Source organism: Danio rerio, chromosome 11 (assembly GCF_049306965.1).
Source record: "Danio rerio strain Tuebingen ecotype United States chromosome 11, GRCz12tu, whole genome shotgun sequence".
NCBI lineage: Eukaryota > Metazoa > Chordata > Actinopteri > Cypriniformes > Danionidae > Danio > Danio rerio.
This window is the reverse complement of record NC_133186.1, coordinates 31547637-31565538: the sequence shown is the minus strand read 5'-3', so window position 1 is coordinate 31565538 and position 17902 is coordinate 31547637. Positions and strand designations below refer to the sequence as shown.

At 36.0% G+C, this 17902-nt stretch overlaps 1 protein-coding gene across 12 annotated transcripts in view; it reads left to right on the top strand.

Annotated features, from left to right (window-relative positions):
• Window positions 1-17902, top strand: part of arhgef10la (Rho guanine nucleotide exchange factor (GEF) 10-like a) — a 222932-nt gene that overhangs the window by 77448 nt on the left and 127582 nt on the right. For all 12 annotated transcript variants that reach the window (XM_073916824.1, XM_009306102.5, XM_073916829.1 and 9 more), the window contains 2 exons: window positions 12132-12247; window positions 14765-14892. In XM_073916824.1, the coding sequence (XP_073772925.1) occupies window positions 12132-12247; window positions 14765-14892 (244 nt within the window). The remainder of the gene's footprint in view (window positions 1-12131; window positions 12248-14764; window positions 14893-17902) is intronic.

Here is a 17902-nt window from a genome sequence, read left to right as displayed (position 1 = left end):
ACAAATTTAAATGTGTATTTCTGCGCAGCCTCTTTGAGCAAACAGATACATCATTTGCGTGAGAGAGACTTTAGGAAAACAGCATCAACCTGAAAGACTTCTTTCTGAAAGACCAGCATAGCCTTGTATCCATTAAAAGAAAGATCTTTTTAATAGGGCCAAAGATTCTGCCAAAGTTTCTGCCAAAAATGCAGAACCAAAACTTTTTAAAATCCTGAGTCAATATCAGAATTATTTTTACACGTTAGGGACATGATGTGAGTTCAAAACATCTATCTGAAGTATTACTTTTAGACAGGTATGTTTTAAAACTATTTTAGCCATTCAAAGCCTATGCAGATTGTGTTCTTGTTTATGAATGGATTTATACGCATGGAAGTGTGTTTCAGCCACTAAAACTGTTCCTCAAAATATTGATTTGACAGAATACCATTTACAGTATCGATATTATAGTCAGTTAAATAGACTTAAGCATTAATTTAATTGTTCAAGAGTAAAAAGAGAACAAGTGATGTATGTGAGGAGCAGCAAGCACAATTGAAAATGAATAGTAAGTTGCTTGTTGTCTTAGTAACATAAACGTAATGTAAAATGATGGCAGGACATTTCTGTTTTTAGCTTTTTTTTGATCTGTGTTTTATTTAGTTGAATAACGAAACAAAAGTAAATTGCGCTCTTCCACCTAACCAGCTTCACTGAGGTGAAGTTTGATTTATATTCACACATTTATTCATTTTTGAACAGTAACATCGTGTCACACTCCCACTCTAATGCTACTTTGAATATACAGTCTGAAATAGTGTGTATGAATGACTTCAAAACAACATTAGCACTATTTAACCAACTATCAATGATGTTGTATTTTATAGGAAATTGACAGATTATTTAATTACACTATTTAGAGTTTTCAAACAATACTGTTCTGAAATTATATTATTAAGGAGAAAGTCAGAATGTGCAAATATATAACCAACTTTATCCCAATGTCTGTTTTGGGGGAAATAAAATTCCTACACCCGCTGACCTGTCAACAACTACACTGGACAAAGTGTGTGTCTCCATAACTTGTGAATGACATGATCTAGTGTTATATAAGGTTGTCTATCGCCATCAGCATTTGCACATTCATGACTTAAAGAGGCGTGGCTTGAGACGGAAGGGGAGGGACGTCAATTTCTAAGCTATTATGCTAATGCTAGCATTCTGGACACCTGAACACCTACTGCACCTTTATTGTAATACATGTTTTTATTCCCATAAATATACGTAACTTACAGAGCAGATCAATGTGACCTGCAGTTATATTTGTCATTGTAATAAACAATACAATCAATTTGACATGAAAAGGGACACAATTCATAAATCCAAAAGGCACATATAACATATGCACTAAGGTTTGAGGTCTCTCTGGCTCATGTTATTTACGTCAGTGTGTGAATTTGCTCACTCATTTTCCTTTACCCCTCACTGATGTACTCTAATGCACTCAACTGACATGCACTATATTGGCATTAGTAAATAACTGAGAAGTTTTGGACTATATCTAAAAATACTTTTTACAAATTTTCTGGTCTAATATAGGTTTTGTGCAAAAATGACCAACCCTCGGTATCAGTAGTTTTATCATTTATTTTTCATATTAAAGTATGTCTCAGTCTCAGCAGTGTTAAAGATAGCACCAGACTCTTTCTTCTTCTCAAAATGTATTTGGTGAGGATCTGTTTCGGCACCTCCGACCGTGTTGAGATGTAAGCCAGACTGTGTCACTTTCTTTTTCACGCTATTCAGTGACCTGTTAGCACACACTTATGGTTACGTAACATGAAGCTGGCGCTTTAATCACTATTTTCCAGACACCTTTGTCGTTGCCTGCTTCGCTGTGTCTGAATGTGTCCATCCTCAGCTATTTTTAGCACCACATACAACACACACAGCCCTGTTTTTTCCAGCCCGCGTCACATCTCTCCTCCCTTGTGATGTCACTCCATGGGGCTCCTTGCCCAAATCAGATCCCCAGCTCCCCTAGTGTACCTTAAAATGGACTCATTTTTCATCTCCTGTAGGCCCCAGTGCCCTCATTTATTGATGGAATAGGCCAGCGTTTCAGGAAGAGCCAGACCCTCTGCTGCTGCCACTGTAAAATAGTGTAAAACTGTGGGGTACTGTAAATCTTAGAGGCCCCCGTGAGCCACGAAATGAGGCCTGGGATACAAACAGGGAGGATATGCAGAAGCATTTGTTTTGATGTGGAAACTTGTTTATAATAGAGACGTTTTATTCTGCTGAAATGCTTTCATTCTCATTCTCTCTTTGTGTGAATTTTATTTTAACGTACACAACTTTTATAAAAATACACTAATACAATAGTTATTATTATTAATGATGAAATATTATAAGTGTAAATTAAAGGCTTAACAATGTGAATTAGTTTAATTAGGTAAGTTAGAAAAATTTGTTAAGCCATTGTATAACAGTGGTTTGTTCTGTAGGCAATCGGAAAAAAAAAGGTGAGTTAGGATATTTAGTTAAGGTAATTATTAGCTAATCAGTTTATTTATTTAATATATATTGCTTATATATTTAATAAATAATATTGAATATTGTTTTTTATTTAAAACTGCTTTTATTCTAGCCAAAATAAAACCAGACTCTCTAGAAGTAAAAATATTAAATACAGTGAAAAATTCTTTGCTCAGTTGAACATGATTTTGGAAATAAATTTGACTTCAACTATATATTATAATAACAACAAAAACAAGAACAACAATAGTTATAACACTAGTTATAATAAAATTATAAAATGTTTGCGTGTACATAAATTACATCTATAATTAAAGTTTTAAAGGGCACCTATGAAGAAAATCCAGTTTTGTAAGATGTTTGGACAGAACTGTGTGTATGTATAGTGTTTAATGTCCTATTGAAGTGATAGAAACACAAGTCTCTTTTTGTAAATTTCCTGACGTTAAAATAGAATCCAAATCTCAGGGATTTTGAGACCCACCACAGCATGATATAAGAGTGCAATTTTCCCCATCCACCGGTTTGATTGACAGACGCCATGTTTCTACAATAACATGTATGCACATGTCCACAGAAAATTTTTAACATATTGGGACATTGGAAACTTAAAAATTGGAACATTTTTTAAATTTATAAACTGATTGAATTATTTGTTCTAAGTCTTCTAAAGTTTTCTAAGTTTAAACTTTTTTAAAACAGAGCATGTTTGTAATAAAGACAAAGATTGTTGTGTAATTCTTAACCAATATAATCACCATGGCCCCATGATGTCAGTAAACGCAAATATGTCTGTGTGTGTACTGCGAACAGCATTTGTGTGAGGCTTGAATAAACTCCACCACAAATACATAAAATAAACATGCTTCGTATTTTTGACTAATGAACTTCATCCGAGTCTTTCTCTGTCACTGACTGCTGTTTATCTGACGTAATGCATGATGAGAAGCCGACATGCATGTGGGAACAGTGGGTGGGGAGAAGCAGCTGATTTTTATTTAAAGGCACAGGCTACACAAACAGCTACAATTTAATCAGACAGCAACATAGGCAATTTCTGGTGGCCATAATAAATAATAAAAAGTATTTAAAGCTGAAACTTTACAGACACATTCTAAAGACACCAAAGGCTTCTCTTACATCTTTTAAAAACAGGTAAAATAGGTGCCATTTAATGTTGTAAAAATAGAAAAGAGTTTTTTTGTCTTCCTCTCATACACTCAGCTAATCTGATTCTGCTTTAATACAGTCACATTTTAGCCTGAGGAAATCATCACCAAATTGCTTCCTTAATGGTCACGCACGCTCTTTTCAACATTCGTTTAAACTTGTGCCAGACAGATCCTTTCTAAAAAGGGTACGTGTAAAAGCACACCGATATGCATGTCAGTTAAAGAGCAGCGATTTAAATGCGAAACTGTGAATTTCCTCTACCCTTCTGGCATCAGTGTTGTTGACTGTAGGCTTTGGACTGCTGCATTGTGTCTGCATAGGCTTGCGCTGGCGTCCGCCCAGAGTGTGTGTCAGTTTACATACGACAATGTGTGTGAGAAAGATAGTCTAGTGGAAATGGCAGAAAACCGAGCCATGGTGTGAAAACCAGATCCCGGCACACCAACTGGATTAGTCTGGATTACAAGTCGGCACATTCACCTGAGGCCAAGGTGGGACAGAAGCCCACAAACCTGTAGGGCAGCCTGAGGCCCTGCCACAGCAACCAGAAGAGCACGTCGACTCTGCCAACCGGCGCTGTAGGGGTTCACAGTGCCTTTTTTATTCAAATGTGCCTGCTATTGATCAAGCCGTGCCAGTGACAGATGTCTCTGTGGCTGTGCGAGTTGAAGACCCTATTAAATTTCTAAAGGTTAGAGAGAGAGACAGACAAAACAGCGAGAGATAGATGCTGAAGTGGATGGACACCTATGCTGCTTTCCAAATCACCTTTTTATGCCCTATAAGCAGGGCTTTACACCCGCCAACCCGCCAAATGCGGGTAGATTTCTGGCAGTTAGACAGACACCTCCACTAGCCACTTTGGCTGGTTGGAAATCATTTTTAAATTGTAGTTTTCTTAAAAGCAGGGTTCGACAATAAGCATGGCCCGATATTCGTGCAAATGTGATCTTAGAATCGAGAAGCAGCACGACTGACAAAAATAACTGTGTTCGTGCGAGCAAAACAGGAAAAAATAAGGTAAATACCAAACGAGGATGATTACTCGCGCGCACAGGTCTTGTAATGCACGCAACTGTTAAAAAGCTTGCGCGCTCCCATTTACCTGCGCGTATCCCGTGCCTAGAGAAAGCGCAACTGGTGCGATCGGTTCCCTTTGAAATTGACTGGACAAAGAGTGATGATCGTGCACCCACAGTCCTGCTGCTTTCGAGAGCTCAAGATTTAAAAAAAAAAAAACACATATTCTTTTGTAAGCAGCAGCAGTCACTGCTTTCATTTGAATTAATCTTTGAACAGATTAACAGGCCTATATTAACTGTGTGCATGTGATCATCCTTTCATTATCACACACGGTGTGTTTCACCTGCTTTCTTTTGCTTAGTTATTTTTGTTAGTATGGTTTAATTATATTTTTTACAATAACATTGCTTTAATGGGAGATTACTCCCCGTTTATATGTAGTTAACTGCGGATCAAGGACTTTTAGCCAGGACAGATTACTGTGCATATTTTAGATACATGACAATAATTCTTTTTTTAAATGTAATGTTTTTTTTTTAAAGAAAAGTTTTGTTAAATTAAAAAGTGCACTTATACAGCTATATTTTTCTTGTTTTGAATCATTAAAACATTGTGGCTAAGAAATACTTATTTGGTGTGGTCAGAGAAAAATTTGGTAAATCCTTAATTCTAAGCTGTAAAAAGTCATGTGAAATAAAAACTATTTACATTGCGGACAACCCATTTGCTCATGCACACTGCAAGCTAATATAAAACACACACAAGAAGTTTAATTAATTAGGAGGCATGTTGTGGACATAACACAACATCTAAACCAAATCATCTTAGCATGTCAAAGTCAAATATATGCATATAAAATATATTTTCCCAACAAAAAAAGTGTGGCTAGTGAAAATGGCGAGTGGCTAGTAATGTTGGAAATCTACTAGCCACAGTGGCTGGTGATCAAAAAAGTTAATGTCAGGCCCTTCCTATAAGTATATACACTGTGATGAGTAAGTGCATTTTTTTATTGTGTAGGAGCAGGCAAACTATAGAACATACAGTGTGGGGGAAATAAATATTGAACATATCACCATTTCTCTCAGAAAACATATTTCTAAACGTAATATTGACTTGAACTTTTCACAACATGTTGGTAACAACCAAACAAATCCATATACAGTATGCAACAAAAACAAATTAATTAATTTACAAATGAATTTATGTGTAATAAAAGAAAATGACACATGAAGAAAGGAAGGTGTAGAAAAGCAGTGAAAGCCCAGAAAGCAGCTTAAATCTCTCAGTAGTTATTCAGCAACCCTCTGCCCTTCGCAGTTGTAAATGTATATTAGCTGCGTCTGTCCAACATCTACATTATCAGGATGATAAAGATGAAACCAGAGTGGACATTTTAGCACGACAATCATTTAAAACACAACCAAGGAAACTCTTGAATGGTTTCAGAGAAAGAAAATCAAGCTGCAGAATGGCCCAGTCAATCACTTGACTTGTATCCAATAGACAATACAAAATAATGACCAAATTTGATGGATGAGACCCATAGAGCCATCAACATTTTTACACTCTGCTGAAGTCTGTGAAAAAATCATACTTGAGGAATGCATATGACCTCATTCTCCATATGAGAGATGTAATTAACCTACCAATACCAAAACAGCCTTTTATATAAGGTATTAAACACATTTTAGTAGTTCAGTACTTTCTCCTTGTGTCATTTTTATTACACATAACTCATTTTTCAGATTGTTTTTGTTTAGTTTTGTTTTTATGTTTGTATTGTTTGGATTTTTGTCAAAATCCGGTTCAATTCCATGTCAGCAGCTCATTTAGAAACATTATTCCCAGGGAGAAACATGATGTGTTTAATACTTATTTCCCTGCTGTACTATCTTGTCATTAATGAATTTTGTTGCTTTGTTATGTACCCTGTCATTCACCATGTCTCTTCCTCTACATTCCTACCATATTGGAGATGCTGTTGCATGTTAATCTGGGATTTGTGGTTCTTTTGTTCAGCGAGATGTCATTTGATGTCACTTCCAAGATTGTGGCTTGTTCTGCTTCCAGTGAGAATAGCACAGTACTACCTTATGTGAAATGTAAAAATAAACTTTGAAGCAATTTTACAGCACAAAGTCAGTGGAAACCCAAGCAGTAAAGCTTATTTCTGAGATAATATTAGCTTAGAGTGCAGTATATGATTTTTTTTGTTTGTTTGCTTTTCCAAAAGTTGTTATGGAAGTAAAAGTCAGTATTTTCAGATGTTAAACTCAATTCTATGTATACAGAGTTATGGAGAGTACTATGAATAATTGTACGGTGTATGTTTACTTATACAACAGTTCTGTCTGGTTCTCGAATCTGATTGGCTGATAGCCATACAATAACTGCACTCATACAGCCTTTTCACCCTTGTGTATTACTCCGCCCACATAAAGTGACAGCAGATCAATAAACTCACTACAATTTGGCAAATATTGCAGCTGTTGGTCCATCTGTTTGTTTATAATGAGTCTCCTGTTTTCATTACTGCAGACTAGTTCAGTAAAAAAAGAAAGAAGAAATGCCCGCATGTGTTTAGCTTTTTTCCTTATCGCAAACACAACAGTAATCTGGTGGTGTTTGCCTTTCTTTGGCTTTTTCAGGGGTAATTATAGTGGTATTCTGATTGCAGCAGAGAAATACTGAGAAATGTCTCTAGACTGATGCCATTTCATGCTGTTCAGCCATAATCTTAAAATGTGTGCAAAATCACCTGTTGCATCATTCTCTAGCGTATTATCTGTTTAAATTGAAGTTTGTGAAGTAGCAACGATTTCTGCTGTTCTGATGTCAGCTGCAGATGTAAATGAATAGTGGAAGAAAGTAATTTCTCTCACAAAAGAATTTGTAGACTCTCTGTGTTCGATTTTCTTTTTCATATACACGATGATGCTGTCGAACTGTTGTATAAACGCAATACCACACTCGCAACAGTGCAATATGGCTGTATATCGTCACTGGTAGGACACTAAGAGACTAATGACACTGAGGGCTCTATTTTGACGGTCCATGCGCAAAACGCAGGGCGCAAACTCTTTCAGGGCGTGTCATGATGCGTTTTTGCTAATTTAAGGACGGGAAATCTGCCTTGCACTTCGGCGCATGGTCTAAAAGGGTTGAGTTTATTTTCTTAACGAGTTATAGGTGTGTTTTGAGAATAAACCAATTAGAGTCTCATCTCCCATTCCCTTTAAGAGTCAGCTGCGTCGCGCCAAGAGCGCATTCGCTATTTACAGGACGCAAAGTAAGTCTAAGTGGAAAAAATGAGCATTTCACAAGCAAACAATTAACAGTTAACAGTTTTTTTAACAGAAAACTGTTAAACAGAGCATCTACTGCGTGAGAATGAGAGATAATGGATCACTTTCACTTTCGCTCTTGGATAGGGAAACCTTTACGCACAGACATCAATTAGTCTATAAATAAATACTTTTGTTTGTTAAGAGCAAATATTCGTTTCAAAACTCACTAAATTCAGTTCTAATTTCCAGCAAACTAATAAATGAATAATAATAGCAAAATGTGCTCAAAAACCGGAGTTATATCCTAAAACACATGCTTTGCCACATAGGGTCTGAAACCTGACAGGTGGACAAATCTAAGCTTGTTTTTAATAAAACAGCTATACATATGGATATAATAAATAATACTGCTAATAATAATAACATTATACAAAAGCAAATTGTTATGAATGAACTGAAAAAGCCTCCCGAGATGAAGAAGACATAAAAGCAGTGGTTTTTCATATTTATGTAGGCTAGAAAATAATATGTTTTGTAATATTTTAATCCTTTATATTTATATTCTATATCTATTCTTATTATATCCTATATATATCCTTAATATTTACATTTTATCATATGTAAAGATATTTGCCTATTGCTCTCTTGTGCGTATTAAGCAGTGCGTAAGCGAGGCGCAACTCTGCGCTGGAGTTTAGACCGGGTTAGTTTTGGTCTAATGAAAAATCTATTATAGTTTCTCAAAATAGCAACCCGCCAGCAATCCGCCTCAGAACGTCTTTGCTATTTAAACAGCGTAGCGCAACGCCTCAAAACGACTCTTGCACCAAGCTTAAACTACCAAAAGACTACTGCGTCACGCCTTGCACCACACTGCGCCGGGTGTATGATAGGGCCTCAAGACTTTAAGCATCATCTTCTCCTTAAAAGGCCGTGGGCAAACCCATTTAAAAGTCTATATCATCACCAGCATGAAAGCTAACATATAATAAGGACCAGTTTTAGGAGAGCAGATACCAATCTGTTGCAAAAATACTTGATTGTCATGATCCTTGAGATTTTCTTGGGACATCACTGCTTCCAGTTTTTACTGGAAATTATAAACAGTCTGAACAACTTAAGAACACTCATCTAGACTTATTAAGGATGCACAAATGATTTTATCCACATAATATTTAGGATAAATAGTTTATGAATCGTGTCGCAGCACTTGACAGGCAGTGAAAAAGAAAAATACAGGGATTGAGAGTGATCTCTGACAGACCTTGGATTGGCACTTGGAGAAATGGGTTGAGCTGGAGGTTGACAGTTGCCCGCCTCGCCCCAATTTTTCACACAGGTCACCTGATTATGCAGAGATGCTGAAACGCCAGACAGTCTTCTGGTGTTTATATCTAGCAACGAGATTTAATTACAGTCCTTGTTTCTGGGCTATCGGTCGGATGCGTCAAGCAGATTCACCCCGCCTATTGATTCTGCAGGCAGAGGAAAAAAAGAACGAGGTTCAAATCGATGGTACATTTCACGTCTAATGAGACACCTGTGTTCGTTTCGTCACCCTTAAAGGGCTTCATATTTCCAAACGGCTTCATTTTGTACTCTGCTCCCTTTTCCTTTCGGTTAGCCTCTGTGGCTCCACAAACAATAGGAGATTGATCTATCTTCCAGCATCGATTCTCTTTGTTAGTGGCATTGCTGGTGGAGAGTATTGATAAATGAAAGTTTTGTCATTGGTCAGAAGTCTTTAAAAGTTAAGCTCTTTGATTTTGTATACATTTGCATAGAGCAAGTTTTTAAGCATATACCTGGAGCACCATGAGTTTGTCTTGCACTTTAAAGTTACACTGTAAAAAAAAAAAAAAAAAAAATCTGTCAAAAGATCTACAGTGTCTATCTCTGGGCCTCCAGAGATTATCTGTTAAATTACAAAAAATAACTATTTCACAGAATTACATGCAAAAACAAAAAAAAAAAACAATAAATTAGAGCTTATGACTGTTGATAATTTGCATTTAATCTGTAAAAAAAACTGGTAATTACCAACTTTTTACAAATTCATTTATTCATTTTCTTGTCGGCTTAGTCCCTTTATTAATCTCTGGGGTTGCCACTGCGGAATGAACCGCCAACTTATCCAGCAAGTTTTTATGCAGCGGATGGCCTTCCAGCCACAACCCATCTCTGGGAAACATCCACACACACATTCACACACACACTCATACACTATGGACAATTTAGCCTACCTAATTCACCTGCACGCGAAGGCAGGGAAAACATGCAAACTCCACACAGAAACACCAACTGAGCCGAGGTTCGAACCAGCGACCTTCTTGCTGTGAGGTGACAGCACTACCTACTGCGCCACTGCCACGCACATTTTACAAATAATTACAAATGATTATGTATATATATATATATATATATATATATATATATATATATTGTAATAATACAGATGAATCAATGGGATTTTAAAGATTATTACTGTATTTATGCACGTTATTAATGCAATTATACAAATTAATTAATGTAATTTTAAAGATTATTACTGTAATTATACAGGTTATTAATACAATTATACAAATTAATTAGTCATTATGATTATTATTGTAATTATGAAGGTTATTACTGTTATTAATTATACACACATTAATTAATGTGATTATACGGATTCATTCCTGTAATTATGCATGAAATCTCTAAATATTCTACAATTTTCCCACTTTTAACATACCTTTAAAGCGCACACACACACACACACACACACACACACACACACACACACACACACACACACACACACACACACACACACACACACACACACACACACATATATATATATATATATATATATATATAAGAATGGTTAAAAAAAGCTTAAGTAAAAATATTTACTGTTGTCATAAAACACTGTAAATATAACTATGAACTATAATATAGTTTAACCAATATTTTTTTAGGATATGTTGGTTAAACTCCAAAACAATTTACTTAAAAAAACACAAAATTCGTATAAATATATATTTTTTTTATTTATATATTTATTTATTTATTTTTACAAATAACACATTTGGTCATCGTTTAACAACAAAACCAGGGTTAGTGTCATGTGAGGACGCCTGCACAACAAAGTTGAAGATCAAATAGCAGTTAACTAATAGAATCGTCTTGCAATTAAAGCTTGAAACAGGACAAAGGTGCTTATAAATAATCTTAATGGCGGCAAACAAAACAACAAAGGAAAGGGGTCAAGCGCAAACATTATTAAACTCACTTTAATCATCATATGATTACTATTTTCTCTAAAAGCAATTTGACTGAATTTTTGTTTCCTATTTTTACAGGAATAATCTGTAAATATTAATGTAAAATTACGTGTACTCTCTGAAAATACAGAAGATTTCTTTTAAAAAACAAAAATAGCATAATACCCAAATACAAGCAATAACTGTAAATTTATTGTTTGAATTTGTATTACAGCAAATATTTTGTAAAACAACATGTATTTCACTGTATAATGAAAAAAACTATATATATATATATATATATATATATATATATATATATATATATATATATATATATATATATATATATATATATATATATATATATATATAGTTTTAGTTATTGTTCTTATTATTTATATAATATAATATAATATAATATAATATAATATAATATAATATAATATAATATAATATAATATAATATAAAACAAGCATTAGAGTAAACTTTTCAAGAAAAAGCTTGGTGCACAGTGAGTCTGTTTTGCTTTTTAAAGGTCAGGTATCATTCTGAAATTCATCTTCTATGTCATTATAGAGCACTATGCAGGTCACAGATCAATTATTTGAAATGGAGGAATGTGCATTGTGTAGGAAATGCTAAAGTGGTTTTTGATTTGAGCATAGCTCACCGTGTAACCGAGCTGTCCTGACTCGATTACATATTCCAATGATTCAGCACCTTACGGGAACCTATATCCACAAAAAAGACCATCTCCGCTATCAAGAATCCTGAAGTGCAGGTGCTTTTCGCACTTCGAGGTTTATGCACTGATAAAGCGTGGTGTGAAATTTAAGTACTGGATAACTGAAGCTGGTTATTTTTGATTGACAGGAAGTATCATTCTCGGGCCGCCCCGCCTGTATCACGAACTGCAGGAGCTGCAGCACGACCTCTCAGTAGTGGAGCAGGTCACTCTGCTCGTGGGAACTTTACAGGGAACGTATCAGGTAAACACTCTTCACTACTACAACCACAATGAGTCAGTAATACATTTGCTCCCTTAAAGAGTCCAAAAATGAACTTTTACTCTACAGATGTGATTATGTGCACCGATTTGCACCGAAATGTTATTCCAATGTATTTTTAGAGTCAAAAAACATATATTGTACAGGCAAAACTATAATAGTATTTGTGGCTTCTGACATTGCCCCCTTGTTGCAAAGGCTTAATGATGGTCATTTTGTAAATAATTTTGTTTCTTGCACACACCAAGAAACTTTTTTTTTGACTCTCAGAGTGCTGGCAGCTACTGACTTGCAGTTTACAAACCATCAAGACCACAGTATTAGCAAAAAATCTTCTGTATTGTTCTACCGAATGAAAAAAGTTATACCCTATGCTAATTTATGATGTAGAGTGGAAGAAAGTTTTCATGTTTGGGTGAACTTTCTATAGATCTATAGAAATTTTTTTCTAAATTGTAATTTTGTAACGTTGTAAAAATATTGATTGGATTGGAATAGAATTCATTTCAATGAGGAAACTGAATGTTTGCCAGACTTTACTTCAATCTTCAGAATCAAGCATATACTTCAGAAAACAATGGTCAATATGATAATATTGTCAATGTGAAAAAGTTGGTCATATATATATATATATATTTTTTTTTTGTGAAAACTGATAAATTTCTTGATAATTAAGTTTAAAATAAACATAATTTATTTACCATGCTAATGTTTGTTACAATATAAATGTGTTAATTGCATCAACTTCATTTAATAAAAGTACATATTTTTCCAATTTATTTTTATGGTAATAATTGTACATAAAATGTATACACTCACTGGCCACTTTGTTAGGTACACCTGTCCAACTGCTTGTTAGCGCAAATTTGTAATCAGCCAATCACATGGCAGCAACTCAATGCATTCAGGCATGTACACATGGACAAGGCGGATGAGCTACAGCAGCAGAAGACCACACAGAGTGCTATTCCTGTCAGCTAAAAACAGAAAACTGAGGCTACAATTTGCGCAGGCTCACCAAAACTGGACAATAGAAGATTGGTAAACCGTTGACTGGTCTGATGAGTCTTGATTTCTTCTGTGACATTTTGATAATAGGGTCAGAATTTGGCATCAACAACATGAAAGTATGGATCCATCATGACTTGTATCAACGGTTCAGGCTGGTGGTGGTGGTGTAATGGTGTGGGGGATATTTTCTTGGCACACTTTGGGCCCATTAGTACCAATTGAGCCTACCTGAGTATTGTTGCTGACCATGTCCATTCCATTATGACCACAGTGTACCCATCTTCTGATGGCTACTTCCAGGATAACACACCATGTCATAATGCACGAATCATCTCAGACAGGCTTCTTGAACATGACAATGAGTTTACTGTAAAGTGGCCGGTGAGCGTACATTTAATTACAGACTTTAGAATGGAGATTATCTGTACTGTTGCATAAGTAAATGGAACAAAGTTTAAGGGAAAGATTGAGGTAGAATGTATTGAGCATCAAAACAAAAGGAGTATAAGTTGCATATGTTGCAGCCATCTGGTATTGCAACCCTTTTCAGAGCATTTCAGATATATAACAGCAATTTCAGAGTAATTAAGTTGTGGTCAAAGTTCAGCAGCCAAAGTTGTGGATCGTCAATTGATTATCACAACGTTCTCTTGATAACTGGACGACAACTCGAGGAAACCTTCATAATCTGATCTGCAGCTGATGTTCAGATGGGAGATAACTCTGAACAGCATGCCTAAACAACACAAGGCCGCTCTCAAATCAGGACAGCTCCCCTGATGCCTTGACAGCCACTAAGCCAATACAAAAACAGCTAGATTGCTTCTTTTACCTCTGAGCGTTCTGTGAAAACAGTAGCAGAGCTTTGTCTTGCTTGATTTCCTGACCAGAACCGTGCTTTCTGGCCTCTTTCCAAATGACTAATTCCTACCCACAATCTAATGAAAATAGAAAAGTGCAGTGAATAGAGAATGGCTGAACTTTTGAAGACCTCATTGATTTTGGAGATGTATTTCAATTGGATTTGGCTTTGGGGAGGTGTGAATTTTGCTTATGAGAGGGAAGCCTTTATTATTTCATCAATACTCTGAGGCCAAAAACCACAATTAACATAAAAAAGTGTTTTTTATGTTTTTAATCTGGTATCAAGGTCTATTTATATATGGTTGGCTAAACAATGCCACATTTCACATGTGTATATTTGGGAAATAAATCAGTTTGTGATGTTTTATTCAGCAAGGATGCAGTGATTTCATCAAAAAATGACATAAAGACATTTATAATGTAACAAAAAAATATATATATAATAAGGCTCTTTGGTTAAACCTCCTAAACCTATTTTTTCATCTTTAGTTTTACTAAAATGCTCTGTATTTTTGTTCAGTCAGTAATGGTTTTTATAATTATTGCAGTAGTCTATAATTGTTAAACACTTAGAAAATCACTGAGATTGTGAATGCTTGTTGTCACTATTTGCTGCATTTCCAGAATCTGAACACCACAGTGGCGCAGGACTGGTGTTTGGCACTGCAAAGGCTGATCCGCATCAAAGAAGACCAAATTCAGAACGCCAACAAGTGCCGTTTACGACTGCAAGTTCCTGGCAGACCAGACAAGTAAGTGAAGAGGAAACTTGAAACTTCGCTCAGTTTGACATGCCATGAATTTTATAAAAGCATCGTTAATGTTTTCTTGACTTCAACTACAGTGGTACAAATACATTTTTTAAAATAAAAATTTCATTAAATATAATTGGCGCTTTCAGTTTGTTCCACTGAAAAAGAGGTCATAAATATATCAATGACCCAATGGGCTGAATGCACAGCTTGGGTTTTTTCAGCCAATGTTAAACTTCCGGTGAAAGCTTAATGTGACTATTTTTAATTTCATACGTTTTCTTTTACAGCATTGCTGTTGTGATGGAATTCAAATATAATCAGTGAAATAGACTTTAGCGTTCATTTAGTTGTTCAAGCGTTAAAAAAAAAATTAAAGACCATATAAACGCAGGCGCCATCATTAGCAGCAGGCTAGCACAGAAACTCCATTGAAAATACTGGGGTAAAATGAATTTCCATATTTTAAAGAGATTTTTATTTTTTTAAATTACAAAACGGTAAAGAACTGAGCATTTCTACCTTTAAGTACCATATTGGTCAAAATGACTGCATGCATGTCTGCTACTTTTCATTGTGACTTTAAATATGCGTGGCTTTTTGGCCTTGCAACTTCCTGTTAACATAAACATTAATTTCTGATTGCAAAAACATACATTACTTCAGATATATCTACCAAGACAGCAAATTCTGTACCACAAAATAGCTCCTATTTGAAAGTGAAAATAAAAGCGATGTCCAGACCTTATTTAGCTACATATTTAACGGTTGTATTACCAAAAAGATATTATTTTTAGGGAAAAGGTGTCATTAAAATATGATGACAGACGTTCAAAGCTTAATTTTAATGTCTCAATAGAAGTTTTGAATGGAAATATGATGTGACAATATGACGTCTTATATGAGAACAGTCAGAATGATCAGTATAGTAATTGTAATAGTTACAGAATTCTAGTTCCACTGTTAATATAACCTACTCTCTTGTTCGTGTCAACGCAAAATAAAGCGAGTGCATCGTTGCCCATTCTGGCAAATCAGAGACGTTTCTGTTGAGCTCTCTCATTGCCTTCAGCAAATCATTACATCTGACCACACATAGGGTCGAGTCGGCCGACTGCTCTGGAATATTCAGCATGCTTGATATTGGATTTCCATCTGCGAGGTGTTGGCGACATGTCAGCGAGCCTCTTTTATTTGTTGTTCAGTAGTTCACACATAAAGACTGCCGAGCTCAGAGAACCCGCAGACTTTTTCCCAATCACAGCCCGATCTGTCAGTGAGCTCGTTAACTTCCAAATCGGGCAAACTAGGCTTAACCGGAAGCCCTGGGGCTGGCTGACTGAAATGAAAAGTGTGTGCGTATACCCCATTATAATGGCCTCATGACAAGCATGTTTATGACAGATTTATAACAAGTTTTAATGTCTTGGTAAAGTAAGGTTGCTGTGGGAAAGACAAAGACAAGTTGTAATGCAATTATTTCAAGTTGTCATAACAGAGACATTTCAAACTAAGTTGTCTTGCATTTGAAATGACATCAATAAGCGAATGACACTTAGGCATGTATAAAATCTTTTTAATATTCCTAATGTATCATGATGGGAGGCACAGCAGCTCAGTGGTTAGCACTGTCGCCCCACAGCAAGAAGGTTGCTGGTTTGAGTCCCGGCTGGGTCAATTGCTATTTCTGTGCAGTTTGCATGTTCTCTCCATGCTCGCGTGGGTTTCCTCTGGTGGGTTTCCCTGTCCAAATACATGCATTATGGGTGAATTGAAGAAACTAAATTGGCCATAGTGTATGTGTTTAAATGTGAGTGTATAGGTGTTTCCCATGACTTGGGTCGCAGGGGTATCCGCTGTGTAAAACATATGCTGGATAAGTTGGCGGTTCATTCCACTGTGTCAACCCCCTGATGAATAAAGTGACTACGTCGAAGAAAAATTTATGAAATTCATGAAAAATGTATCAGTGCTTAGCACTGTTGCCACACAGCAAGAAGGTCGCTGGTTCGAGTCCCGGCTGGGCCGGTTGGCATTTCTGTGTGGAGTTTGCATGTTCTCCTTGTGTTCATGTGGGTTTCCTATGGGTTCTTCAGTTTCCTCCACATTCCGAAGACATGCACTATAGGTGAATTGACAAACTACACAAGTGTATGTGTGTAAATGTGAGTGTGTATGACCTGTTTAACCTTTACATGCTCCCTCTGAGCCAAATAATGAGAAAGAACCAAATCTCCTACCACAGCTATGCTGATGACACTCAGATCTACTTAGCCTTACTGCCTAATGACTACAGCCCCATTGACACCCTCTGCCAATGCATTGATGAAATTAACAATTGGATGTGCCAAAACTTTCTTCAGTTAAACAAAGAGAAAACTGAAGTCATTGTGTTTGGAAACAGAGATGAGGTTCTCAAGGTAAATGTGTACCTTGTTACTAAAGGTCAAACAACAAAAAATAAGGTCAAGAATCTTGGTGTGACTCTGGAGTCAGATCTGAGTTTCAATAGTCACGTCAAAGCAGTCAGTAAATCAGCATACTATCATCTCAAAAACATAGCAAGAATCAGATGCTTTGTTTCCAGTGAAAATTTAGAGAAACTTGTTCATGATTTTATCAGCAGCAGGGTGGATTACTGTAATGGACTCCTCACTGGCCTTCCTAAAAAGACTGTCAGACAGTTGCAGCTCATCCAGAATGCTGCAGCCAGAATTCTGACCAGAACCAGAAAATCAGAGCACATCACACCTGTACTCAGGTCTCTACACTGGCTCCCAGTTACATTCAGAATAGAGTTTAAAGTATTATTACTGGTCTATAAATCACTAAATGGCCTAGGACCTCAATACATTACAGATATGCTCACTGAATACAAACCCAACAGATCACTCAGATCATTAGGATCATATAAACTAGAAGTTCCAAGAGCTCAGTCAAAGCAGGGTGAATCAGCTTTCAGCCACTACGCCCCCCGCTGCTGGAATCAGCTTACAGAAATCATCAGATG